Here is a 27,561-nt window from a genome sequence, read left to right as displayed (position 1 = left end):
CCTGGGTGCATCTGTGCTATTTTAGTGGCAGAAGTAGGTGTTTTCAGCTGGCAACAATGATGCAGGCTGGCATAGCTATGGTAAGGGGGTGGGGAATACTGTTTTCTGATGCTGCTGTATTGTAAATGAGACACCTCGTTAAGCCCTGGCTCATGATCTTTAAGCTGTAAGCTGTTTGTCGATTGATTGAAGGAGAACACAGAGTATTCCCTTCTGAGAATTGAGTAGGATTTTTGGTAGTGGCACTGGGGCAGAGGTGATTGAAACAGGTGAGCATCATATTCCCAGGCAACAGGAATAGCCACATACTAAATAAGCGTGGTTAAAATGGTAAGTCGATTGTTTAAAGCTTAGTTTATTTAACAGCTCTTGTGACTGCTGTTGCTCAATAAATTATAGGAGAAATCCGGCGAGAGAGAGAAATGAACCGCAAACCGTCAAAATAGCTAAGTATGTTCAGACCTGGAAATGTGAAATTTCCAAGGTAGTTTGGCCTTGATGCTAAACTTGGGCTCCTCAGGCTGATGCTGTTTGGCATCAGTGTGCCTTCAGACACCTCCCTTGGCGCCCACTGGGCTCCCTGCCTCTCCTTTTGTTGTTGTTGTTGTTCAGTCGTTCAGTCGTGTCCGACTCTTCGTGACCCCATGGACCATAGCACGCCAGGCCTTCCTGTCCTGCGCTCTCTGCTGGAGCATGCTCAAGTTCATATTCATTGTATCGGTGATGCTATCTAGCCATCTCATCCTCAGCCGTCCCCTTCTCCTTTTGCCTTCAGTCTTTCCCAGCATCAGGGTCTTTTCCAGGGAGTTTTCTCTTCGCATTAGGTGGCCAAAATATTTGAGCTTCAGCTTCAGTATCTGTCCTTCCAGTGAGCACTCAGGGTTGATTTCCTTTAGGACTGCCTCTCCTAATTCTTAACTATTGTAATGATTTTTTAATTTAAAAAATGTTTAACTAGGAGGCAGGCCTGCTGGAGAGCTACGTGCTCTCCAGCACTGTTTTTATTTCCCAGAATGCCTCTGGGCCCCACATGGGCTCCAGAAGTATTCTTAGAAAATAAAAAATGGTGATTGGCTGCAGCCCAGCACTTCATTTTGAAGTGTGCACAACCGCAAAGAAAAAAAGAAAAAGATAAGCTAGCTAGTGCTAGGGAGCATCCGGTGGGTCTAGACAGGTTGGGGGAAAGTGATAGGAGGTATTTTGCCTGTGTGTTATTTGTGTGTGTTTTGCCTCATTATTTTTCTTTTAGACTCAGCCTCGCCAGTTTTCCTTCTATTTTGTGATTGGCCACACTCACTTAGGGTGTCCATGTGTCCTACTATACAGAAGACAATCCTCTGTTTCTAGGGGTTTCAGAGGGCAGTCCTCTATTTGAAGGCATCTTCTATTAATTTAAATGGTTGTCCATTCCAATTCTGGTTTAAAGATAAAGAGCCATAAGAAGAGAGAACGGGGCCTTGAAGTTGCCCATTAACAGTTAGCACCTGGACAGTGGAGCAGACACATGGGTCTCCTGGTCACAGTCTTTACCCCCAATGTGAGGTGCACTTTATTTCTGTTTAAATCATAGTAATTATTTCTAAATTCGCTTCTCTCAGTCTCTGGGAGGTGGGGGGAGAATGAGGATATGCAGATTTAATGCAAACCCATATCCTCTTTTGTCCTCTTTTTTGGTGTTGCATTTTCCAATGTGTAAGTGGCTACAGTACACCCCAAGGTAGCCATTTTGTGAGAGTGTCCATGACAAATTAGCCCACCAACAAACTATTTGGTGCCCAAAGTTTGCTGCCTGAGGTAATCGCCTCACCACTCTGCCTAATGCCAAGGCTTGCCCTAGCTAACCCTGTAATTATGGTTTCATTTTTATTGAACTTTTGTGAATGATAGAAAATATAAAACCTTTCATTGGACCAGCATTTATCCATGAGTGTGCATATACTTTTGACAAATGAATGTCCCAGCAGAGCCTTCTAGACAAATACAGTGACTGCAGACTCCATTAATGGATCACAAAGCATAATATATTTGAAGTCTTTTTTTTATTTATCTAACGTTTTAGGATGCACGCTACTGGTTTCTAATCCTTTAGGGCACACCGCTGCAACATACTTCAAGTATTCTTTGCAGTGTTGAGGACTAAAAAATGATGCAACTTCTTTGGTGGAGGGAGAGATGATGGAGAGGGAGACTTGAACAGACCCTGATTCTCAGGAATTACCAAGCCAGTGAAAAGTGTCTGCAAAGATATTACTTAAAGGCTGATGGCTTTCTACCCCCTTTTAGAGCAAGTTAATGAGCAACTAATGTTCCTTACACTCAAATGTCTTAATTCCATTCTCCATCTGAAGGGGAGTTCTCCAAAAGTCTCAGTTTTAGATGCCTAAAAAATGGCTAAAATGAACATGAGGAGCTGCCATTCTTGCACCCAACTTTGAACCCGGAGAGGTAGGTGGCAGCATCCTTGCCACCTCCCCAGCTCCAAACTTGGGAAGAAGGCCTGGGGATTGTTTGTCAGTGCTGTAGCAAATGCACCCAAATAATCTTAGCCACGCAGAGGCAAATCAACAAACCCTCCCCATCCCAGGCCTTTCCTGTTCCAGAGCAACAAAGGCAGCCTGGACACCAATGCCCGAAAGTGCTCATGCAACCCTGGGCAGCAGTGCCCAACAGCGCATGCTCCCTGTTCCGCTCACCCTTTCCCTTGGGAAGGACCAGGGAAGTGTGTTGGCTGCCTGAAGGCAAGCTGTTCACCTTCTGGAAACAGCGCTCAGCAGTGCACGCTATTCCCCCCCTCCCTGGCCTTTCCCTTGGATGGGTGGCTACAGTTTTTGGCTTAGCCAGCAGGGCCCACCAGAAATGGTTGACTTCTGCTTAAAAATATTTGCGCAATTTCCTTGTCATAGGCGGTTTTGCACTGCAAGATTTTGGCCAGGGCAAGTGGGGCAGAGCTGGCTGCATAATCTCTCTGCTTGGTTTTGGGCGCCTTACTGAGTATCAGTGTACACCCGTAAGTCCCAGTCAGCCAAAGCTTTTATGTGCTCTGGCAGGACATGAATGCTCAAGGCTGTTCACATACAAGCCTGGAGCTTTGTGTGAAGAACCAGGCCTCAGTCTGGTTTTATGCACTGAAAAGGGATAGCAGAACTGAACGTTAGGAAGATTGTAGCCCTCTTCAGGCATGCACCTGCTCACCTGTGGGGCTAAACTGGGTACTGGGCACACATGTAAGTTTCACCCCCAGGGTCCCCAGCTTCCATGTAGGCCTTCGTGCATTGAGCGTGAAGGTCTGAAGAGGGCTCTGTAAGCATGTTCAGGTGAATGCACTTACAGAGTTCCTGTGACTGAAAACCCTGATAAGACAGGGTTCACAATAACAGAAACTCTGTAAGCATGTTCTGCTGAACATGTTTACAGACCCCTCTTCAGACCTTTGCGCTCAGTGCATGAAGGCCTACACAGAAACTGGGTACATGGGGATGCTAGAGATGGGACTTGCATATGCCTCCACATCCCCGTATCCAGTTTAGCCCTACATGCAAGACCTGAAGAGGGTTTGTGTCTGCAGAAGATGCAAAATTTCCATGAAACAAAACCTAAGTAACAGGTCTTTTTCTTGTCTGCTTCTTTTTTTTTCTGGGGTTATGAAAAAGGCCAAGAGAATTTTGGGGGGACAAGTAAAGCAATGTCTATAATAACACTGTACATACCAAGTATTGGCTTTATATTTAAGACACATTAAGATTTATAGTCCTGTGGGGGTACATATTTATCTCTCTGATCAATAAGCCTTGATTTGTGCTGGGCTGAAAATCAATATTTGCTTATTATACCAATCCAACCTTGAGGTCCCAGCTGATATTCTGGAAGTGTGACTCTTCTGATGTTTTCTTATACTGGCTGTGCTGCATAACCCAGGATGAGTGAATGAACAGATATTTAAATATGTTCCTTCCTATCTCGTTTTTTATTCTGGAGATTTCAAGGAGATGTCTTAATCTTTAAACAACACAATTTTAAATGGGAACCTTGTTTTATGTTAAGCAGACTCCAATTTCACTGTCAGAAGACCTTGCTCTGTGATCCACCACCAAAGGAGGTGTGGCTAGTGGTAACATGAATTTGGGCCTTCTTGATAGCACCACTCCGATTGTAGAACTCCCTCCCAAGAGAGGTTTGACTGGCCCCTTCCTTGATGGTTTTTAGACAGGCAGTCGAGATGTTGTATTTTGCCAGACTTTTAATGGTTTTTAATTGTATGTTAATTTTGCTAGTTGCTGCTTTATTCTGTTTGTTTTTATAGGTTTTACTGTTCTCAGTGTATATTATATCAGCATTGTGTTTTTAATGTTGTGAAGTGCTATGAGTGTCCCGGGAAGAAAGGAAATACTGTTTATAACTGGGGAAGAGGGAAGAAGTATAAATATTGAAATATAACCTGAAATGAACATTTTTGTCTTGTTAATCTTTCAGGTGGCCTAGCATTGGCACAAGTCCTATTTTTTTATGTGAAGTACCTTGTTCTTTTTGGTGTTCCTGCACTTGTTATTCGAATGGATGGACTCAAGCCTCCTGATTTGCCTCGCTGTGTAAGCACCATGTACAGTTTTTCTGGAATGTGGAGGTTAGCTTTACTTTATTGCTGATGTTTATTGATGATTTATTTTTCACGAATGGCAAATCTGGCGTACATGCGCTATGGCATTGCGCTTGTGTGCCAGATGTTACATTGTATGTAGAAGAAAACCTGCAAATTGATGAAGTTGTATAGCATTGTCATTCCTACCTGCATCTCTTTGTCATTTTTTAAAAATGTCCTTCCATTTAATAATTGCTTTCTCCTGACACAGAGGTGAGGAGAAGTCTGCCTTTGGGGTTTTCATCATCTTAATGATTAGAACTGGATCCAAACTGCTTAGCTCCACTGATCTGATAATTATTTTCTCCCCACATCTTTATGAAATATGATTCATTTTTCATTATTATCCCACTGAAAAAAAGGCACTGTGTGTGGAGAATTCATACAGGGAAGGATAAGTAATATTTGATTAGGTAATTCTACAGAGAAAGTGTTGAGGATGATAATTTTCACTGCCAAACAAAAGGTAATGGGCTGAGTCTAGACAAAAGTAACTTTAGTGATGTCTCAAACTTCCATTGATTTCAATGGGGATTTGTCTCGATTTGCACTTCTAGTTGGGGATTCTAGACGTCCGTATCTGCTATTGTGCACAGAGCATAATGATGTTGACAGGCTTTGCTGCCTAGGGGAAAGTGGGTTTACCTGTGCGGGATCAGTACACAATTTTCTTGGACTGGATATGCAGTCTAGTTGTTTTCTGCAACCTGGCTTTAATCAGCTGTGCCCATGAGTGCTATCTGTTGCTCCTTATTACATCTGATTTGCCAGCTACACCCTCGCCTGGATGTCTTGGATTTTGCCACCTTATTTATGCAGTGGTAACCTGCTCATAACATGCAGTAATCTCCAAGTTAGATTACTACAATGCACTCTACATTGGGCTGCCCTTGAAGACTGTTCAGAAACTTCAGCTTGTGCAAAATGCGGCTGCCAGATTAATAACTGGGACCAGAAGATCTGAGCATATAAGACCAATTCTGGCCTGCTTGCATTGCTGCCTGTATGTTTCTGAGCCTAATTCAAGGTGCTAGTTTTAAGGTTTATAAAGACTTACCCTGTTTAAGACTGCCATACCTGACAAAACACGCCACCCAACCTGAACATACCCGAACACTACAATCAGTATCTGGGGCCTCCCTCTGAGTGCCACCTCCAAGAGAAGCTTGGGAGGTGGCAACAAAGAGAGGGCCTTCTCAGTGGTGGCCCCCTGACTTTGGAATGAGGTCCCCACGGAGGCGTGCCTGGCGTCGACACTGTCATCTTTTCAGCGCTAGGTAAAGATCACCCCCTACTCCTAGGCATTTAATGGCATATGATGGGGCATCTATGTCTTCTGTTTTTGAACAGATGTGTTAGAGAATATATTGTTTACTTAAATTGCTTTAAGCTGTTTACATTGTCTAAAACCCTGTCTAAAACCACCCACGTTGGCTTGGCCCCGCCATTCCTTAGGATCACTTGATTGGTTCATCTGGATTGGCTTCTCTTATATGAGCCACTGACCCCACTATCTTGAGTTCTGCAGAGAAAGCATGTGTCTGAACTCTGTTGCTGGGGGTGGTACTCCTGTAGTGTAGCTTCCCTGTAATTTCCTCTCTAAGGAGATATACCCAATAATGCAGGTTCCAGGAAGATTGGTTCTGGGAAGTAGGTGAAAGCCGTATTTCATCAGCCCTTGGGGGAATGAATTGTATGCTGTTGTTTGGCTTTATGGGTCTTAAGATGTTGCTGGTATGTAATTGAGTTTAACTGTGCATTTCGCTGCTTGAGCTTGTTGTGGTCTTCATTCTCATATCCATGTCTTTTAGTCATTTGTGAACTGCCTTTGGTACTATAAAGGTAGGAAGGTGTGTCATACATTTTTAAAAATAAAACAAATATGTGGTTTTTTTACACCATTGTTCCCCCCCCATGGTGCCCATTTATATTTATTTGGCACAGGAGAAATATAAATGTAAAACATCTGTCTGTATATGAATCTGAGACAAATTTCTTTTCCAGTTGCTACTAACAAGCAAACAAAACAGACCAACTTTTCAGAAAGCCAATACATGCCAAGGAATGTTACTTAAATCGGCCAACTTATACTTGGGTGATATCTAAATCAGCCTTGTATTTAAGCATTTGCCTGGTCACCATAAGTGGCAAGAAATTGCATGCAGGTGAATACATCGAAGCGTATGTCAGTTGATGAGAAGAGGGATGGACTACTTTGTCCCTACTCGGCTCCCAGCATAGGAACGAAATGGGTTGCCATAGTTGGGGAGCCTCCTCCTCTGCACCCTCTACAAGAAAAGCAGTGGGCTGCTGGAGCAGGGATGCAGAGCTCCCCCACTCCTCTGCCATCCTCTGATGGGCTAATAAAGTATTTTGCAAGATAGTAACTTTTATGGGCTTATTTACAAGGCTGACCTAAACTCTTCTGTTGAGTCATACGTTAATTGCCATCACTACTTCTGTAATGAAGATCACTCGGTTGGTTCACCTTTTTACATAATGTGATACTGTGTATGACTTAAATTCCATATTTAATTGTGTCCTATGGCTAATATGGATTCCCCCCCCCCTACATTCATAGTGTCTTTATTCCATTTTCAAACAAAAAATACTGTATTGAAAAAGTTGACCATGATGATGAAGGGTCTGAGAAACAAGTCCTTTGAGGCACAATTGAAAGAGCTGGGTATGTTTAGCACCATAAGAGAACATTAAGGATAGGCATGATAGCGGTCTTCATATATCCGAAGAGCTATTGCACAAAATATATGTTCTCTGTCGCTCCAGAGGGCAGGACTAGAACCAGTTGCAGGGAAGCAGATTTTGGCTAAACATTAGGAGAAGCTTCCTAACAATAAGAGCTATTCAAAACTTGGACAGGCATCCTTGATTGATGTTGGGCAGAGGCGGGATGTCCATCTGCCAGGGATGTTGTAGTTGCTTCCTGTATTGCAGAGCAGGAGGCTGGACAAGATGACCTCCAAGATCCCTTCCAACTCTATGATTGTAGGCTCTGTGATCCAGCAAGGGAGATCTGTGCCTGCAAAAGGGTGATGTATATAGTTAAAAATGTATGCCTGGGAGGAGGCGATCCTTCAGGTTATCTGAAGGATCGCCTTCTCCCATATGTGCTTGCCCAGACCTTAAGGTCATCGTCAGTGGCCCTTCTCCGTGAGCCCCTGCCAAAGGAAGTGAGGCGGGTGGCTACTAGGAGGAGGGCTTTTTCTGCTGTGGCACCCCGGCTCTGGAATGAGCTCCCTAGTGAGGTTCGCCTGGCACCTACATTGTATTCCTTTCAGCACCAGGTGAAAACCTTTTTATTTTCCCAGGCATTTTAGCATTTTAGCTTTCTAAATTTTTAGCTTTGCTGTTTTAAATCTGTATTTTAAACTCCTGCACTGCTGCTAGGTTTTATTGTGGTTGTATTGTTATATTGTGGTTGTATTGTTATATTGTGGTTTTAATGTTCTATATATTTTAAATTGTTTTATTGTGTGCTGTTTGGTTTTAATTTTTGTGAACCGCCCAGAGAACGTCAGCTATTGGGCGGTATAGAAATGAAATAAATAAATAAATAAAAAGCCCAGGGGCTACATATGCAGTTTCCCTTGCTAAATCATATTCCCTTCGAAGAGATGTTATTCACACCAACTTTGACACTGCTGATAACCTGTTTAGAAAGTTTGTTTGAATCCAATGGAGTCCCAAATCCCTTCTTCTCCAACAGGTGATTGATGCTTTCAAACTTGTGGGGATCTTTATGCTCAGGAGTCTACATGCAGCCTATTGCTTCATGTAATGATCTCTGGACTGTGGCCATGGTTGAGAATATCAGTCATTCTGTTTGATAAAGAGGTAGTTAAAATGCAAGGCCAGAGACCTGCAGTTCTTCCAGTACTTGCGAAATAAGCATTACAAACTATATTAGAGGCTTAATGGGCACATACATTTGAGGAATATAACTCACTTCACAAAATATTATAGAGTCAGCCTTAAAATAAAAAGGGCTATCATCAAAAGTGAATGTTCTGGTTTTAAAGATAAATGATAAAGAAGTTCAGGTGAAGAAAAAGATGGACACAAACCTCTTCCATGTGCTCAAGGAAATTTGGCATATGATTCTTCCCTCCTTTGCTTCCCTGGCTGGCTGGCCATCAGTTGCACACAGATGGGGGTGCACCAGCTATTGCTTGTGGGTAACTTGTGAGCTGGAGCCTTGGGGAAGATAGGGGTGGCTGAGTGTATATATAGGAGGTATGGACGAACACCTGTTGTTTTATTTAATTGATTTCTAGCCACTTTTCACAAATCTGATTACAGCATACTTTAAATATAGAATAAGTAATCAAACCATAAAAAACAATATTCAGTACATAATTTATTCATTTATTTACAATATTTAGATACCGCTCCATATCAAAGATTTTGGAGCGGTGAATAACAAGAGGAAAGAATAAAACATCATATTAAAACAATTAAAATGTTTTAAAAGAAACAGGTTTTAAATAATTAAAATGACAAATAAGACAGCAGCAGCAGATAAAATCTCAGTTAAAAACACAGTATGCTAAAATTAAGCAAATGCAAACTGGAATAAAGAAGTATTTAAAATCCTCCTAAAGGCCAGCAAAAAGCGAGTGGGGGGCATATGCACTCACCAGGGACAACATTCTGAAGAGCTGGGGCCACCACCAAAAAGGCCCTGTCCCTGCTATTGCTATTCTCATGGCTCTCATTTGTAGACCAGAGACCAGGGCCTCAGATGCTGATCTTTAAGCTTCCGAAACCATTTCATGTCCCAAACCATTTCAGGGGAAAGCAGACTTGTAAGATCTATTTTGTTTTTTGTTTTTGCCTGAACCCGAAGATCCACCAACCAACTACAAAAGACATACATGTAGAATTAAAGAATTCTGAGCCCAGTTTTGAGAACTAGAACTGAACAGAGCTCACCATCCTTCCACATATTTTGTTATGTAGTTATTTTGTTATTCCCATGGTTAAATTATTGGGACTTAGAAATCCTTACTGATCTACTTCAAATCACTCAGAGAACTATGAGTAGATCCTGATTTACCTGCTGCCCACCCCTGATTTAGGGCTTTAAAGTCTGCTACTAAAAGTCTGCTTTAAAGTCACAGCGAGGCTGTGGTGCCCATATATGAGCTGGGAGGGGAAAGAAAGAAAGAGGGCTCTCTTGAGTGCTATGTCAGTTCCCTTCTACATGGGCGCTGAGGGATCTAACATGCCCATTATATAAAGCAGTACATACGCATCTATTGTGTTCAAATCTAAAAGAATGGCCCCATAGCATCCCTTATATGACACCCTTTCAGATTAATTACAGTTCATAAAATAAAAAATGTTCAAAAAGTATAAGCAGAGTAATGTGAATTTTGGGTGTATATATTGAGATTGTGCCATTACTAAAAAATATTGGCAATACGTTTTAGGAATAATTTACCTATAGCCCTCTTCAGGCATTGGAAACTAATGTAGGGTCTACATGTTAGGAGGGGGAGGGGGAATGAACACACTAGCTCTGCCCCCTCTGTCACAGGGGTCTAAAAACCAGGGTTCTAAATTAGGCAGACAACCTCCATGGATAGAGGAGAAGAGAGTTGCTATCTACACATGGACGGTGATGAGAATAGTGATGGAGGGGGGACAGAATTAGCATACTTTCTCCCACTACCCATCCTCACATGGAGAGTTTACATGCTTTTAGAATGACTGAATGCACTCATGTCCTGCTTGTGGTTTCTTGCTCGATAGCTGGTTGGGCATTGTGTGAACAGAATGCTGGACTAGATGGTTCTTTGGTCTGATCCAGCATGGCTCTTCTTATGAGCGCAATTTTGACTATGGAATGTTGGGAATTATGCCGTTTATTTCAGCAAATCTCCTTTGGTAGGATGTAAACCACATACACTCCTCTGGTAAACAATGTATAGGTATTTTATTGTAAGGTGTATTTGTATGTAGCATTCCATGAGACTTGGAGAGTATGTGCCCTCTTTCTCTTACTGAAGAAGTACAGTCAACAGGTTCTGCGGTTCCTAGCATTTAAATAGCAATAAGCTCAAGCAACGTGGTGTTGTCTCCATTGATTTTGATGAGATATTATGGAAAAGAGTAATAAAGGGTGAAAACAGTTTACCATTGTGCTTTTGTTTTTTTCTTCTGTGGTTCTAAATAAAGAAAGAAGTAATGAATTCTGGAAGAGATAGAACCATCATAGTGGCTAACAATGGGCCCATATAAATTAAATTATCCTGTTTAAGACTCTCAGTTGTACTTGTTTGATTATTACAACTGCAAAGCAGCTTTGCCAATCTTTCCCTTCATTGGACTGGTTGAATTTTGCAACCCCCTCCATGTGCACGCAGGTGAAAAGTTCGTATCCCTTTGTGTCATCCCAACTTGGAGTTGTTGGTCTGCAGATGATTCATTTGTCTGGAAGGATGCACATCATACAAAAATTTTAGGTTTAATTACTTCTGTGTAGAGCATTCCTGTGGAGGAGTCCTTGGCACTCCAGTGGGGCAGTAACATTTGAGCTGGCTCTCTCAATGCCTATAAGGCAGTTATAAGCAGAAGGTAGATTAGGATCTACTGGTTGATCTCTGGGTGATTTTCAGTAGATCAACAAGGGTGTCTGACTCCCACTTGTCTAACAATGGCAAAAATTAAAAAGCCCTTCCAAATTAGGTTGCTGAAAAAAGAATGTTTGGGGGAGGAAACTGAAGCGGATCTGTGTGTCAAAGGACTTGTGAGCTTGGTTCTGATCACAAAATTCCTGGGTCAAGCATGTGCTCAGAGGCTCTCTGTTCCTTAATTCTTAGTGTATGTCCACCACCTGAGGCACTCCTTTTTAGCTTGTTCTTGTTAGTGGATCTCAAAGGTCTAGTGAAAAGTAGATTCAGCAAACTTGAGGTCTGCCCTTCCCTGCTATAAAATATCTGTGTGTTTCTCCTGTGCCAGTTTTTAATCTGCACATTTTCCACATCTCTCTGATGTTATAAATTGAAAAGCAGCACAAGTACAGATGATCTATAACTAGCTTGGCTGACAGAGCATGAAAAAATGGTTTTGGAATGTGAGAGAAAAAGGATATGGAGGATGAAGTGTCTAAAGAAGCATTTAGCTGCAGAGAAATTATATTTTTTTCTTGCCATAATCCATTGATAGGTTGAGATTTACACCAAAGGGTTCTATGTGCCAGAGAGGGCACTTCAAGCTAGAGGCAGACAATTAAGAGAATCAAAGATGGTTTTGATTCTCAAAACCATCTTTGATTTTCATCTTTGGTTTGGTTTGGTTTTACCATCTCTTCTGGCTAAGAAACTTGAAACAATACAAAAACCTCAAAAATCTGTTTACCTGAAGTGAAAGGATTCCCTCCCCAAATTTGCCATCCCATCCATAGGTGGCGGGGGGCAGGGGGGAGAAAGGACATTTTGGTGATTATTTTTCAGGGGGAGTGACATTTTTAAAGGTTTTTGGGAGGCTAATGGTTGGCAGCAGTGATGGTTTCACTCTCTTTTTGTCTCTACAGGCCACTTCCTTCCTGAAATTGAATCTAGTTTGGGCCCTCCCATTTTTTGGCCCTAATAACACCATTAGGAGTGATAGCTCTATCAAACTGCCTTCAGTTCTCATTTGGGGTGGGGGGGCAACCAAAGCAAAATCATTTGAGACCAGTCTGAGCTTTAACAGCAGCTTTGCATGTGGCAGGAATTGCTGCCATCTCGGGAACACAACCCAAAGCCACGTGGACGGCACAAAAATACTACTTATGTGCCTCTTGAGAATGTGGCTGCAATTTGACAGCTTTGCCATTCATTGTCCAGTGCCTAACCCAGATTTAGATATTCTTATTTTTATTGTTGTTTTCTCATTTACTCTATAGAGAACAGTGCCTGTCCAAAATAATTAAATGTGATCTTTGTGCAGATGGGATTGGTGTGTTTATTTGTAAAAATCAGTTCATGACAACTGTGTCATGAAAGCTAGGTGAGGAACAGAATTTCCCATGGCTACCAGTGAATTATGGGTCAGTTTCAATTATCTAGGAAATCCTACTGAGCTTGCCCTCTGCTTCTCTTGAGTTATGACTCCTTCATGCCTTTACAGTTAAAATAATGAATCACAGATACCCACAGGGTTGAGAGAGATTTAATTTGTTCTCTGCTTTCTATAGCAATATTACCACAGTACTGGAAGGCAGAAACAAAATCTTCACATTGAGAATGTAGGTATGACTATCATGGCTGCAACAGGCCATTCCAAGAGGGAGTGAAAGAGACCAGTCCCATGGTATGTTCCGCTGTGTCCAGTGGAGCTCACTCCCAGGTAACTATGCATAGGACAGTAGTCTTAGACAATTATTTTGTCACTTCTGCTGTCTGCATCAAAAATATCAGAAGGTTTGGAAAGGGGGTGGGTGAGTGGAAAACGCAACATGCTTGTATTATCTTGGGCTGCAACCCAGAGGGCCCGAAATACAAGAACATAAGAAGAGGTATAGTTGCCTATATTTTTTCTTACTAATAGACACACACACTACACATACTCATTTTATGGGCTTTGTAACTTGTATTTTTATTCTTTCATTAGATATTGAGCTCCTATTTAGGCTGTTTTACTGCGGATTTTCCACAAGCATATTGGTGACAGGCTAAGAATTAAAATTAGTGATTCTCTTTGTTTCTTTAGTGATCTTGTTATATTGATACGTTCTCCTTCTTTTTGTTGCCTTTATTTTTTAACTGTTTTTCAAAATGAAATAAAATTTCATGTTAAAAAGAAGAGTGATGCTGGATCAGATGGAAGGCATATCTAGTCCAGCCTTCTGTTCTCACAGTGGCCAAACAGCTGCCTGTGGGTAGCCTACAAGTAGGACATGAGTGCAATAGACCCCCTCCCCCGCAAGTCGTGTTCCCAAGCAACTGGAATACAGAGGCATGATGCCTCTGATACCTGAGGTAATATATAGCCATCAAGACTAATAGCCATTGATTGCTTGTCTGCCATGAATTTGTCTAATCCACTTTTTAAAACCATCCAAGTTGGTGACCATTGCTACATCTTGTGGTAGTGAATTACAATTTGGCATACAAATGTGTAACCTCCTGCAGAATCTACGTACAGCACAGGTCCACCTCCTTTCTCCCATACTCTGATTGTTTGGTGGTTTCCCAGTTTTCTTCCCATTCTAAAAGGCTGAAATGCCCCCGCTAAAGCCTCATTAGTGGCAGTAAGAGCTTTAAGCAAAAGTATGCTGGCATTTTGGGTGTTTGTGGCCCCACCCTTTTTTGCATTTGGCCTCACCCACTGTGGGAATGGGTCCCCCCAAGAGCTTCTACAAAAGCTAATTTGGCCCTCAGGCAAAAAAGGGTTTGACAGCCCTGGGGCGAAATCCAACTTTGTGTGAGTGGACTTCTGCTCGCTCAATGGGACGTCCCCCTCTTCTGCTTTTACCTGCAGCCCATTGTGCTCCCCAAAATCTGCTCCAGAGGGTCCCAGTCCCCTAGAAAAGAGTTTGGTGTGTGTGTGTGTGTGGGGGGGGGGATGAATGAAGAGGGGAGGGGGAATTACCCCTCTCCCTGTTCTGTTGATGGAACCCATATTGTTGGTGGGAGGGGCTGATTGAATACCCCTTAGCCAGCCGATTTTACCAACTTCTGGTCCCCTTAACCCTCTCCTGGCCAAACTCTCAAACTTAGAACAGTATGTAAGACCTACTGTGTTACAGAGCATCCAATGACACCTCTTTTTAAGTTAAAAAGTAGTATGGTATCCAGTTCTGGATTTTTGAAACGCTGATGCAGATTGGCTCAGGCTCCATATTGCGCAGAGTTCCATCTTTACTATGCATTTAAACAAAGAAAGAAAAAGTGAAAGCAAAATCAGCCTGTGCAGACCAAGGAATACAGGGGGAGAGGGGATGTCCTCTGAGCATTTTTCAGTTCAGACAGAGCAATCCTAAACTGGGGAGGAGTTGGGGAGGAAAGCAGCAAATTGACGGCCGTTTCTAAAGCCCTGGCTGCTCATGCCAGCCAGGGCAGCTGATGATGGTCTTACCTTTTTCCTTCTCTGGCAGTTCTTTTAAAAATTATTTCATCTCCCATTGCTTCCAGTGGGAAGGAACACATGTATGCTAGATCCAGACTGACATAGGTGGGGGAATGAATGGAATGCCCTACTTTGGGGCTTACCACCAGGGGTAGATCTACACCTGGATTGCTTGCCATGGGCGTAATGGGAACAACCAGGGCATACGTGCCTCCTGGTGGAGTCCCCCTTTGTCACTTAAGGGACACTTCTGTCCCCTCCTAACCCCCTTCTAGCCAGGAGATCCAGGGTCTGGATTGCTGTTGCACTCATGTCCTACTTGTGGGTTTCTCCCAGGCAGCTGGTGGGCCACTGTGGGAAGCAGGATGCTGGACTAGATGAACCTTTGGTCTGATCCAGCATGTCTCTAAAATTCTGTAAAACACTTCCTGAAGCTGCGTTTTCTCTTGGGGTGGAAAACAGTGGGATCCTTGAATCTTCTCTATATCCTTCCCTTGGGTGAAAAAGCAGTTGGTGAAGGTGATCTTAAACTGAAAAAGTCCAGAGGGAAAAGGGATGAGCAGCCTTTCACCACCCATCCTTCCTCTGCAGTAGCTTGCAGCCTGTCTTGGCCACCTGTGTTTGTTTTTAAAATTAAACACCTGTGCAGAGCTCCCTCTTGTTTGAGCTGGAGTAGCTAGCTGATGTAATGAGTCTCGTTCCCCACCCCCACCCCCAAATACACACAAACGTTTTCTTAGAGAATATAACATTTTATAACATTTCAAAGAACTCACAAGTGTATAAGAACATCAAAGTTATTAATTCTATATAGCGAGCAGTGGCATTGTTGGAGCTTTAAAATCCCTAAAGGCAGAGCCTCCAGGCTAATGCTGATTAAGAGATTATTGAGCTAGAGGCAGAGTGTTTAATAACATGGGAGATATTATATTGCTGTTACGGCTCTGAAGAGCTTTACATGTTGCTATGGGGGGTGCGGGGAGCTGTCAGAGGATGGGAGTGAGATATAGGTCAGTGGTAGAGCACATGCTTTGAGTGCATAATATCCCAGGTTCAATCCCCACAATCTCCAGGTGTGGCTGGAAAAGAATCCTGCCTGATTCTTTCCTAGGCTGCTGCCAGTCAGTGTCAACAATATTGGGCTCGATAGACCTATGGTCTGACTCTGTATAAAGCAGCTAGGGATGTTGGAGGAATCCTTCTGGGGGGTGAAGCTCACTGAGCTTTAGTCAACTCGGATCCCTGGACTTTGGCTCAATTTCCCATGAGCTGACCCGGTTTAATCTGCACCGAGTCGGGATAGCTTGTGGATTTCCAGGTTTTAAAAAATTGGTATAAAGCCATTTCTGCAAATTACAGCTGTAATTTGTGCGCATTTGTGCAAATTGTGACTGTAATTTGCACACATGGCTGAAATCAACATGATTCATAGAAATTACAAGTGTAATTTGTGCACATTGCTTTTTACGTTTAAAAAAATACCTGAGAAAGTTCCCGGATTTGGGGAACAATCCCCGGCTTGGCTTGCCAATGCAAGTCGAGTCGGGGGCGCCATGGGAATCCATCAGGCCCCAAAAGTGTCAGATTTCCCATGGCAGACATCCCTAAAGACAGCTTCTTATATCCCTATGACTACCTTCTAATTAGACAAGTATCTTCTTCATGGGGGTAGTGGTGGTGATGGGATTGAAATCCTGGTTATTGGAACCTTCCAGACTGACTCTGAATGCAGAAGACCAGCCTAGTAGGGTGCTTAACTTCCTCCCCATCTCAGTCCAACACACTAAAGCAGCTTTTCACACACTTTGAAAATTCTTTTACTATGTTTGTTATTAGTTGACATGATTTAATAGTGGACAACACTGAAAAGAGAATATGAAATGGTATTCAGTAACTAGGAGTTTACTTTGGAAAGAAAAACGTGTGCATTGGAAATGGACGTGTGCATTGGAAATGGAAACGGCTGTTTGCTATTATTGCAGAAAAGGATGGAAACCGTTATTATTATTAACCACATTTCTACTTCCCCTTCATGAAAAGCTCTCAGGACAGTAGACATGGTATTTATTATTTTTTATCTTCATACCATTCATTTGAGTTAAGTTAGCTGAGAGTGAGAGAGAGAGCGCAACTTGCTGAAGGTCACCCAGTGGGGTTCATAATTCAGTGGACATTTCAATCTGGATTTCTGTAGTCCTAATTCAACAGACTGGGCTGGTTGAGAAGTAATATGAACCAGATTCACAGAATGCGGGCCACATGTGGTCCTTGGCCAACTTCCTTGTGGCCCTCAGGCATTCTCCCTGCTGTAGCTGATTAAGCACCTCCCTGCTGCGTACTTGCTCAATGTTGGGAACAGTGGGAGAGCACACCAGTCAGTTTGCTTGTCAGTTGTTTCCAGTGCTGGACACCAGAGTGGGAAGTAGTGATGGGATCACTGAGATGCCATTGCGTGCTTTACCCCTCCCTGCTGGCCAGCTGATTGGTGGTGGGAACAGCTGCTGAGCATGCCAGTGAGCTTATGTATACCATAGACTCATGTGCTCCTGTCTGGTGGAGCTTTGAGGAGTTTGGAAGCTTCCACTTCCATTTTAGATTAGCTTGTCATGTCAGCTGAACCCAACAAACTATAGTTAATCTTAATGATGGTTTGTTCTAACAAGCCAAGTTCAACCTATAGAGAGAGATTGCACATAACAGCGGCCATTGTTTGACGCATTGTGCATGAACTAGAATGAGTCTGAGCAAACTTTCGGGCTGGGATGCTCTCCTCCTCCTCTCCTCCTCCTCCCATGCAGCCAGGAGAAAGATTTCATTAGTGTTTAGTTTCACTTTCAAAGAATCCTGGCTTATTGTGTCATCCAGAGTTGTGGTTTAAAACAAACTCTGGTCAGTTAAATAAGCCAGCTTTAGAAACCACTGTTTGAAGTTGGCTTGTTCAGAAACTGATCTCTGGTATGGATGACATGACAAAGCCAGGATTCTTTGAAAGTGAAACTAAACGCTAGTGATAATCATCAGAGAGAGTTTGGAATGCATGACCTATAAGGTAAGAGGTAGTGTTAAATCTATAGACAGAAAGATGGAAAGGGAAAATACAGCAGTTTTCAGATACCTAAAACTGCCACAGGGAAGAAGGGAAAAATACATTTCACCAGGCTGACTAAAGGAAGAACAACGCAAAAAGGCTTTAAGTAGTAGAAGATTTAAGATGAATATTTGACAAGAGGAGCAACTTGTAGAATTGGTTCAGGAATAGAACAGCTTCCCAAGAAAATAACAGAATTTTCCTCCCTGGTTTGTTTTCAAATACAAGCCCAGATGAACATTTAATGAGTATATGTTAGACTAGGGAGATCCTGTAGTTACAAGAGCTGCCTTGTATGACCTTTAGGATTCCATTTTTTAGCATTAATGGGAATAGGAGAGCACTGTGCAATATATCTGAAAGATTCAAAATTCAATTTTATTTATTTATTAAATTTATTAATCGCCCATCTGGCTGGTCACCCAGCCACTCTGGGCAATGTACAACATATAATAAAACAGTTTAAAACAATAAAATTCTACAATAAAAACATTTTATAAAATACCCTAACCCACCCCAAATGCCTGCCTGAACAACCACGTTTTTAATGAACGGCGGAAGCTCATTAAAGAGGGGGCATGACGGAGTTCCTTAGGGAGGGAGTTCCACAGAGTGGGGGACAGAAAAAGCCCTCTCCGTCCTCCCCACCAGTCTAGCTGTCCTGGCTGATGGGACAGAGAGAAGGCCATCCGAGGCTGATCTTGTTAAGCGGCCTGTCTGGTGTTGCTGGAGGTGCTCCTTAAGATAGGCTGGGCTGGAACCATGTAGGGTTTTAAAGGTCAAAACCAACACCTTGAATTTGGCCCAGAAAACAACTGGTAACCAGTGCAACTCCTTCAGCACTGGAGTGATGTGATCTTGCCGGCGGCTGCCTTTAATCAGGTGAACCGCCGTGTTCTGTACCAGCTGCAGCTTCCGAACCGTCTTCAAGGGTAACCCCACGTAGAGCGCATTACAGTAGTCTAAACGAGAGGAGACCAGGGCATGTACTACCGATGGGAGCAGATGGTCGGGAAGGAAGGGGCGCAGCTGCCGTATCAGATGGAGTTGATACAGCGCTGTCCGGCTCACAGCTGACACCTGAGCCTCCATGGACAGCTGGGACAGCTCCATGGACAGCTCAAAATGACCCCCAGGTTGCGGACATGGTCTTTCAAGGGTAGCCGTACCCCATTCATCACCAGGTCAACATCCCCCAGCCTCCTCTTGTCTCCCACCAAAATTACCTCGGTCTTGTCAGGGTTCAGCTTATTCCTCCCCATCCAGCCACTCATCATCTCCAGACATTTGGACAGGGATTCTACGGCCAACCTTGGTGAAGATTTGAACGAGAGGTAGAGCTGCGTGTCATCTGCATACTGATGACACCGCAGCCCAAACCTCCTGATGATAGCCCCCAGCAGCTTCACATAGATGTTAAACAGCATCGGGGAGAGGATGGAACCCTGTGGCACCCCACAAGTGAGTGGCCACGGGTCCGAAACCTCCTCTCCCAGTGCTACCCTCTGGTACCTGCCGGAGAGGAAGGACTGGAACCACCGCAATATGGTGTCTCCAGTGTCCAACCCCTCCAGGTGGTCCAGGAGGATACCGTGGTCAACGATATCAAAAGCTGCTGAGAGGTTGAGGAGAACAAGGAAGGAGCATTCACCCCTGTCCAGAGCCCTCCTCATATCCACCAAGGCGACCAAGGCCGTTTCTGTCCCATGCCCAAGCCTGAAGCCCAACTGATTTATTTAAATCATTTAAATGATGAATTTAAGATTTAATTCTTAAAACCATTTTCAAACTTACTATGTTTGGTAAAACAGTATTTCCTAACGTACTGTCATTTATGATACGTTATTAATTAATAAGAATAAATAATAAGACTTTTGTATAGTGATTTCAAGTATTCACAGTGCTTCATATGCATTATCTAGTTGTAATCCTTCTTACAAATCTGTGATGCAAGTCAGTGTTATTACCTCCCATATTTCAGGGGCTGGAGGACAGAAGCTGAGAAAGAGCAGCTTCTCAAGGCCACCAAGTGACTTCATAGTCAAAAGATCCAAAATGGAGACTTCCTGATTTGTACCTCAGTGTCTTATCAGTTCAATCAGTTAGGATAGCCATAACAAGGCTGGAAGAAACTGTTCCTCCACTGAACACTTTACAACACGTCAGGAACTGCTGGATCCAGAGACTGAAGATTTCCTCTATCCAGTTTCCCTCTACATGTATAAGAAATTTCCTTTCTTGAACAAAACTCCCCTCTAGATTTGTTAAGTTTATCAGAACAGGTTTTACATAGAAAACCACGAGTATAAAACAATATGAAAGTCATGAAGAACAATATAATGCAAAAAATATGAAATTCCTTGCTTAACTTTGCTATCTTTGCTTCATTTCACTTTGCTTAACTTCATTTTAACATATCATTTCACAATATGGTGTCCTTAAATAAAGACAGAGTAACAGATCTAATTTCCAATACATACAGTCAGGGCCAGAAATATTGGAACAAGGAAAACTGTTTTGGCAGTTGGCCTCTGTACACCACCACATTGAAGTTGAAAGGAAACACACCCAGATGGGAGCAAAGTCAGCTGTAATTCAAGGGGTTTGACAGAAGTGGGGCAGTATCCATCCAGGAAGTACAGCCAGTGGCATACACACACACCCCCCCCCATCATTGGTGGCTCATAAGTAATGGAACAAATGGCTGACAAGTAGCTGCATGGCCAGGTGTGGCCTGTTTCCTGGGTACCCCATGACCAACCAAGCAGATAAAAGGCCTGGAGGTGGTTCTGAGTATTACATTCGCATTTGGTAGCTGTTCACTGGAACCCCCAACATGAGGTCCAAAGAGGTGTCCAGGTGAGTGAAGGAGGCCATCATTAGGCTGAGGAAACAAAATAAACCCATCAGAGAGATAGCAAAAACAGTGGGAGTGGCCAGTACAACAGTTTGGAACATCCTGAAAAAGAGGAATTAACTGGCAAGCTCAGCAACAGCAAAAGGCCTGGCAGACCACGGAAGACAACTAAAGTGGATGACCGCAGAATTCTGCTCAGGGTGAACCCTTTCACAACATCTAGCCAGGTCAAGAATCCTCTTGCGGAGGTAGGCATGTCATTGTCAACATCTTCAGTCAAGAGACGGCCTTATGAATGTAAATACAGAGGCTTCACAACAAGGTGCAAACCACTGGTAACGCTCAAGAACAGAAAGGCCAGATTAGCCTTTGCCAGCAAACACCTAAAAAAGCCTGCTCAGTTCTGGAATAAAATTCTTTGGACTGATGAAACCAAGATGAACTTGTACCAGAATGATGGGAAGAGAAAAGTATGGAGAAGGAAAGGAACAGCTCATGATCCAAAGCATACCACATCATCTGTCAAACATGGTGGAGGCAGTGTTATGGCATGGGCGTGTATGGCTGCCAATGGAACCGGGTCACTGGTGTTTATTGATGACCTGATTGCTGATAAAAGCAGCAGGATGAATTCTGAAGTGTATAGGGCTATACTTTCTGTTCAGATTCAGCTGAATGCTGCCAAACTGATAGGACGCCGCTTCATATTGCAGATGGATAATGACCCAAAACATACAACAAAAGCTACCCAAGAGTTCCTCAAGGCAAGGATGTTCTTCAGTGGCCAAGTCAGTCACCTGATCTCAACCCAATAGAGCATGCTTTTCACTTACTGAAGACAAGACTGAAGGCAGAAAGACCCACAAACAAGCAGCAGCTGAAGGCAGTTGCAGTAAAGGCCTGGCAAAGCATCTCGAGGGAGGAAACTCAGCATTTGCCCATGTCCATGGGTTCCAGACTTCAAGCAGTCATTGACTGCAAAGGATTTTCATCCAGGTATTAAAGGCGATCCTTCAGTTTGAAATGATGTTGGTTTGTTCCATTACTTATGAGCCAACAATGATGGGTGTGTGTGTATGCCACTGGCTGTCGTTCCTGAATGGTTAGTGCCCCACTTTTGTCAACCCCCTTGAATTACAGCTGAACGTCCTGACTTCGCTCCCATCTGGGTGTGTTTCCTTTCAACTTCAATGTGGTGGTGTACAGAGGCCAACTGCCAAAACAGTTATCCTTGTTCCAATATTTCTGGCCCTGACTGTATCGTGGGTAATTATTCCACGTACCAGACGCATTTCAGCCTTGCGGTCTTCTTCAGTGCCATAAATGTCGCAAATAGTGGACTAGGAAATCCATAGTATGATGGGATAATTAATTCAAGCTTGCACAACTCTAGTCATGTTCTTTTTCTCCTATTGAAAGTTAGTTTAGTTTTGTATTGTTGAAAATTTACAATAGAAAAACATTTTTTTAAAGTAAAATGAAGGAATATATCACATTTCAGTTACTCTGCATGTAAGTCTTACTTGCAATACCTCCCATATGTGGCTGTGCAGGTGTTTTGGCCTACTTCTCCCATCAGCCCTAGCTAGCATAGCCAGTGGTGAGGGATGATGGAAGTTGTAGGCCAAAAGACCTAGAGAGCCACAAGTTGCCCATTCCTGGTGCACATGCATAAGGGAGAAGGGAAGTATAATTCATTCAGGCTGCAGTCCAGTACATACTTGCCTGGGAGTAAGTCCTGTTGAACTCAGTGGGGCTTAATTCTGAGTAGACAAGTGTAGGATTGCTCCTGGAAAGTTGGTTTCCCTCCGAATGCATACAGATACAGGAATGGGAATTACAGCAGCCTTGTGAGTAAGCCCACAAAAGTTACTAGCTGGCAAAGTTGTTTTACTAGCTTCCTGGGTGGTTGCAGATGAGAGATTTGAAGAATGGAGAGCTCTGTTTTTCCTCTGGAGGCCACTGCTTCCATCCTCTTGCAGTCCACTTGGGTTTTGTAGCAGAGCACTCATCTTTACTGCACCAGCATGATGGCAGCACTGCATGAGACCTCCTTTAATCATGCTTTGTAAAAGACAGAAAAGAACCACCTGACCACGGCTAGCATTCTACTAACATGAGGATCGTAGTACCTCGAGTGGTTTGCTTTGCCCAGTACTTCTAATTCCGGCTATTATCTCATCTGCAGCATCTTCATTCCCTGTTATCTAACCACACAGCCATTCTTTATCATCTTGGGAGTTATTCCGAAGCTGAAGCTTGAAAGCAAAGAAAGGGCACTGCTGCAATTTCTGAAAGGCTGTGATGTTGTCTGTCTTTTGGTGTCGGTGTGCTAGGAGAATTCCCTCCACCCTGCTTTTTTCTAAAAAATAAAAAATAAAATCCAAGCAGCTGAATAAAGTAAATATTTCATCATAATGGAGGGCATTAAAATCATGCTGACCCTAATGAGTTCTTCTTTAAAGACAATTTTAATATTGCAAACATCCTTCCCCGAATGATTCCATATTTCTTTCCCCTTCTTCAAAGAGCAGATGATCTCTGAAGTACTGCAAACGGTTCCTTTGTCAAGCGTGCCTGTATTTGAAAGAGCTGTCCGTGGTGCTGAGAAATTCTAGTTTTAGGGGTTCAGGTCATCCATGAATAAGTGACTGCTTTTGAAATCCAAACTTAAAAGGCAGACATTACCTGCTTGAGGGACTGAACAAACTAGCAGTTTAAACAGCCTTGAAAATGGCATGAATATTCTTGCTGCCCAACATAAAGCATCTGTGAGCAGATTCTCTCACATGTTGTAGCCTTGCTCCTGATTGTACTGCTGCAGACCATGCATCTGTTCTTGTTCTCCAAAGGCAAAGCCTCCCATGTGCAGGAACATGCCCCTCCTTTCCTTATAGGTCTCTGCAAAGTGCATGTGGAATTAGCCCTGCATTAAGAGGATTGAAACATTTGTACAAATTAGAACGCTTGATAATTATTGAATTATTGTGTGCTCATGTGTCTGCAGGCAGAATAGAGAGATTTTAACAGCTATGTTCTGCTTTACTGTGGGATGCAAAATAGATAAGGTTGGATCCTTAAGATCCTGTGAGTGGAGTGCCACTCATGGAATGATCACTCCCAGCACCCACCAATGGAAGTGGGGAGATGCTCCTCTTAAAATTTCCAAAGAATCGGGAAATTATCTGGAACAGCATGGGAAGTGGTGTGGGAAGGGGAATTGATGGAAATTTCTTTCCATTTCGTGAAAGCCTCCTCTGGTTCAAAAGTGAATGGAAGGGCACCATGGGATCTATTCAGAAGTCTTTATTTTTCTATGCAGAAACAAAAAGAAAAACAATGATGGGAGTTGTAGCCCAACACATCTGGAGGGCACCAGGTTGGGGAAGGCCATTATTCTGGCCATTACATTATAATGTCCATTGCACCATTATTCTGATAGACAGCAGCTCTTCACAGTCTCACCTAAGAACCTTTTAGCAGAAGAAGATGCTAGAGATTGAACATAACACCTTCTGCCTCCAAAGCATGTCTTTTACCCTTGACCTACCAGGTCACCCCTTCAGCAAGGGTGATTTCAGGATTTTCATTGACAGTCATAAACTAGTAAAGGTGTGAGGCCCCAGCCAGTGAACTAATGCGCCAAAGTATTATGGGTTGGATCCAGACTGAGTCATGCATTGAGTAGACCTGGTGAAATCAATGGGACTTAAGTTATTCCATGTTTAACTTAAATGTTATTGATTTCAGTGGGTCTGCTCTAAGTATGACTAAGTCTGGATCCAAACCATTGTCTTTTTCAGTATTTACCTGCTTTGGATCCACTGGAAATAAGTGGAAGTTGAGGCTTATGTTGCTTGTAATGTGTAAATATAATCTCTTCCTATATTCCATAAGCCTGTTCAAGACATTCAGCTGTGGAGTTTCATCTCCACCCTCACCACTTGAGTGGTTTTGGAAAGAGTGGCTACCTTCCAAAACAAATGAAAATACTGATAGAATTTTTGGCCCCAGTTGAATGAATGGCAAAAATCCCATTGACTTGACTTATTGAATTTCTGGCCCCAGTTGAAGGAATGGCAAAGATCCCATTGACTTAACTTGTGCCAGAATTTCACTGCTAGTCTGTAACACTCACTCGATTATTTGCCTATTAAAGTAGAATTATGGAAACCTTGTAAGAATCAAAATGGGAAAAGTTTGGCTGAATGAGGCGTCTCAGTCTTCATTTCATTCAAGGCTTACCTGTACCCTTATTACAAAAAACATTCATGTGTTGTAGCAGCAGAGTACTGTACTAGGACTGGGGACACCTAAGTTCAAATTCCCACTCAGCTGTGAATCTCGTCGAGTCAAACTAACCTACCCCATAGAGCTGTTATGAGGATAAAACAGGGAGCAGGGCAGTGGATGCCACCTTGAGCTCCTTGGAGGAAAGGCAGACTATAAATGTAATAAATAGATTCCCACACAGCTGTGAAGCTCAGTGGGTGACCTTGGACTGGGCACCATCTCTCAACCTAACTTCCTCACAGGTTGGTGGGAGAATAAATCAGGGAAGAACCATGTATTATTATTATTATTATTATTATTAAATTTATTAAATTTATTAAATTTATTAAATTTATTAAATTTATTAAATTTATTAATCGCCCATCTGGCTGGTCACCCAGCCACTCTGGGCGATGTACAACATACAATAAAACAATAAAAACATTTTCTAAAATACCCTAACCCACCTGAGGTATACCACCTGAGCCCCCTAAAGGAAGATGGGATAAAAAAATGTCATAAATAAAGGCTTTAAAAACATTTGCCATTTTAACCAGGTTAACTCCCACACTATTCAACACAGTATGTTCCTGTCAGGATCCATATCACTTAAAATGCACATTTAAAAAAACAGGTACCCACTCCAGTTTCTCTCTCTCTCTCTTTCTCTCTCTCTGTCTCTCCAACCCATTAATTTTTGTGAACCGCCCAGAGAGCTTCGGCTATTGGACGGTATAGAAATGAAATGAATAAATAAATAAATAAAATCCTGAGGTCAGAAAAAGAAATATTGCCAGAAATTCTATACCATGTAATTTTTCTGCAGCTGTAAAGTACGTCTCAGATGTTGAAGTAAGATCAGGGACCCTCAGGAAATCTTGAGACAACCACTGTGAAATCAGCATAAGTGAGTGAAACTGTGAGGATTATCGTTATCTTGATCAAGATCAGAGCCCTGTGATTAAATTTATCGAACTCATGAGGAATCCCTACATGGTAGGCCTTATGTAGGGGAAGGCAACCTGTGGCCTTCCAAATGTAGGGCTACAATTCCCATCATCCCTGACCATTGATCATGCGAAGCTGGGTCAGATGGGAGTTGGAGTTCACTGACAGCTGAAGTACCACAGGTTGCCCAACCCAGCTCACAGGATGTATTGCTTGCATAAGATTGTTCAGTGAGTATTTCTATGTCGTAGAAAAGACTGTCTCTAGCAAGATCTCCTTCTCTCTTGGAAGTTAGAATGCAGTTTTGACAGTGTCCTCCCTTGTCCTCTTGTGCTCCAAAGAATGAATGTTTGCAGAGAAATCTTCATCTGGTGTGAAGCAATGCAATTTGATGTGATGGAGTTAAGTCAGTTTGTACCAGTTAAGGACTTGACCTATAATAAACATAATATAGTCAAACCTTTTATTTAACCAGTGGCCCAATATAGTAATAACAGTGTCAAGCAACCAAGGCTACTTTCAAAATGGCCTTGGTGATAAAAGAATTGTGAAGATGAAATAGAACTGCTGGAAAATGACTTCAGGGCACCTGTGACACAGCCTGGGCTGACTCATCATTTCCACCAGCCATATTGTTAAATGCAAACTAATCACAGTTTTGGCTTTCAGACGTGTACATTATTGCTATCTCAAGGGGTGGTGGGAAGAACTGTATCTTTTTATCTGCAATTTCGTAATCTGGCCTTCTTTCATTGAATGAGTTATTGCTACCAGTTGAGCTTTAGCCTTTGGCATAAGCGCATTCCAGCCTTCCCCTTTTTTTTCTGTATATGAAGATTTCTATATGGCTGTGTGCGGAATACCAATGCGGAGGTGCCTGCTTTGGCATTCAAAGTACGAATGGTAGGCTTTTGAAATAACTTCTAACATGCATTCGGAAAACAGAACTATCGTCCTGACTCAAGATCCAAACAACCATGTGCGAGTGCACGTAAATACTTCTGCACGTGTCCTGAGGTCTTCCCTGAACTTCCCTTTCCTCATACTCTATCAGAGGCTGTTCCAGAGGGTCTCTGAACCAGAGAGTAAAGGGGATCCTGGTAGGCAGGGGAGCCTCTGAAGCCCTGGTGGATGGGTGGAAGTCATTGCACCCTTTGGTGCCCAACATATTTTTAGATAATTAGGAATACCCTAATTCGTTAATTTTAATGTCACGTTAAAGCCCATTCTGCAGTCTGAATCAGTAGCCACATTTGCATAATTTAGCACAATGTAAATGAGCAAGAACAAGCCGCAGCAAGCCTGGGGCTCGTGTAGTCCTCCTTCCGCCCAGTTGGACAGTTGGAATCTTTTGCTTTGGCCTTTTGCTTAACTGTGGTTTGCTGGTTTGTTCAAAGTGATAAACTGCGCTTAACATTAACTGTGGTTTGTTTGAAAGAAGCCGATTTCACACCATTATTTGAAGTAAACTATCGTTAATGTAAAGCACAGTTTGTCAATTTGGACCACAGTTAAGGAAAAGTGGAAGCGGACGCTTCCGAACTAGTCCTACTGCCCACGCAAAGGAAGGCAATGGGAGCAGGAGCGCAGGAGCCCAAAGCTTGCTGGGGTGCATTCCTGCTCATTTATGTCACACTAAACTATGGTGTGAATATCGTATCAACCTGTTTGATATGTAGGGTG

At 42.8% G+C, this 27,561-nt stretch overlaps 1 protein-coding gene across 4 annotated transcripts in view; it reads left to right on the top strand.

Moving 5' to 3' along the window:
* HHAT (hedgehog acyltransferase) overlaps window positions 1–27,561 on the top strand; it is a 280,820-nt gene that overhangs the window by 73,911 nt on the left and 179,348 nt on the right. For all 4 annotated transcript variants that reach the window (XM_084828889.1, XM_084828886.1, XM_084828888.1 and 1 more), the window contains one exon: window positions 4,471–4,621. In XM_084828889.1, the coding sequence (XP_084685015.1) occupies window positions 4,471–4,621 (151 nt within the window). The remainder of the gene's footprint in view (window positions 1–4,470; window positions 4,622–27,561) is intronic.

The sequence above is a fragment of the Heloderma suspectum genome, chromosome 1 (assembly GCF_057233095.1).
Source record: "Heloderma suspectum isolate Gila_16-S chromosome 1, 16-S_ref, whole genome shotgun sequence".
In the NCBI taxonomy this organism is placed as follows: Eukaryota; Metazoa; Chordata; class Lepidosauria; order Squamata; family Helodermatidae; genus Heloderma; species Heloderma suspectum.
The sequence above is the reverse complement of the archived record's forward strand: the minus strand, read 5'-3'. Positions and strand labels throughout refer to the sequence as shown.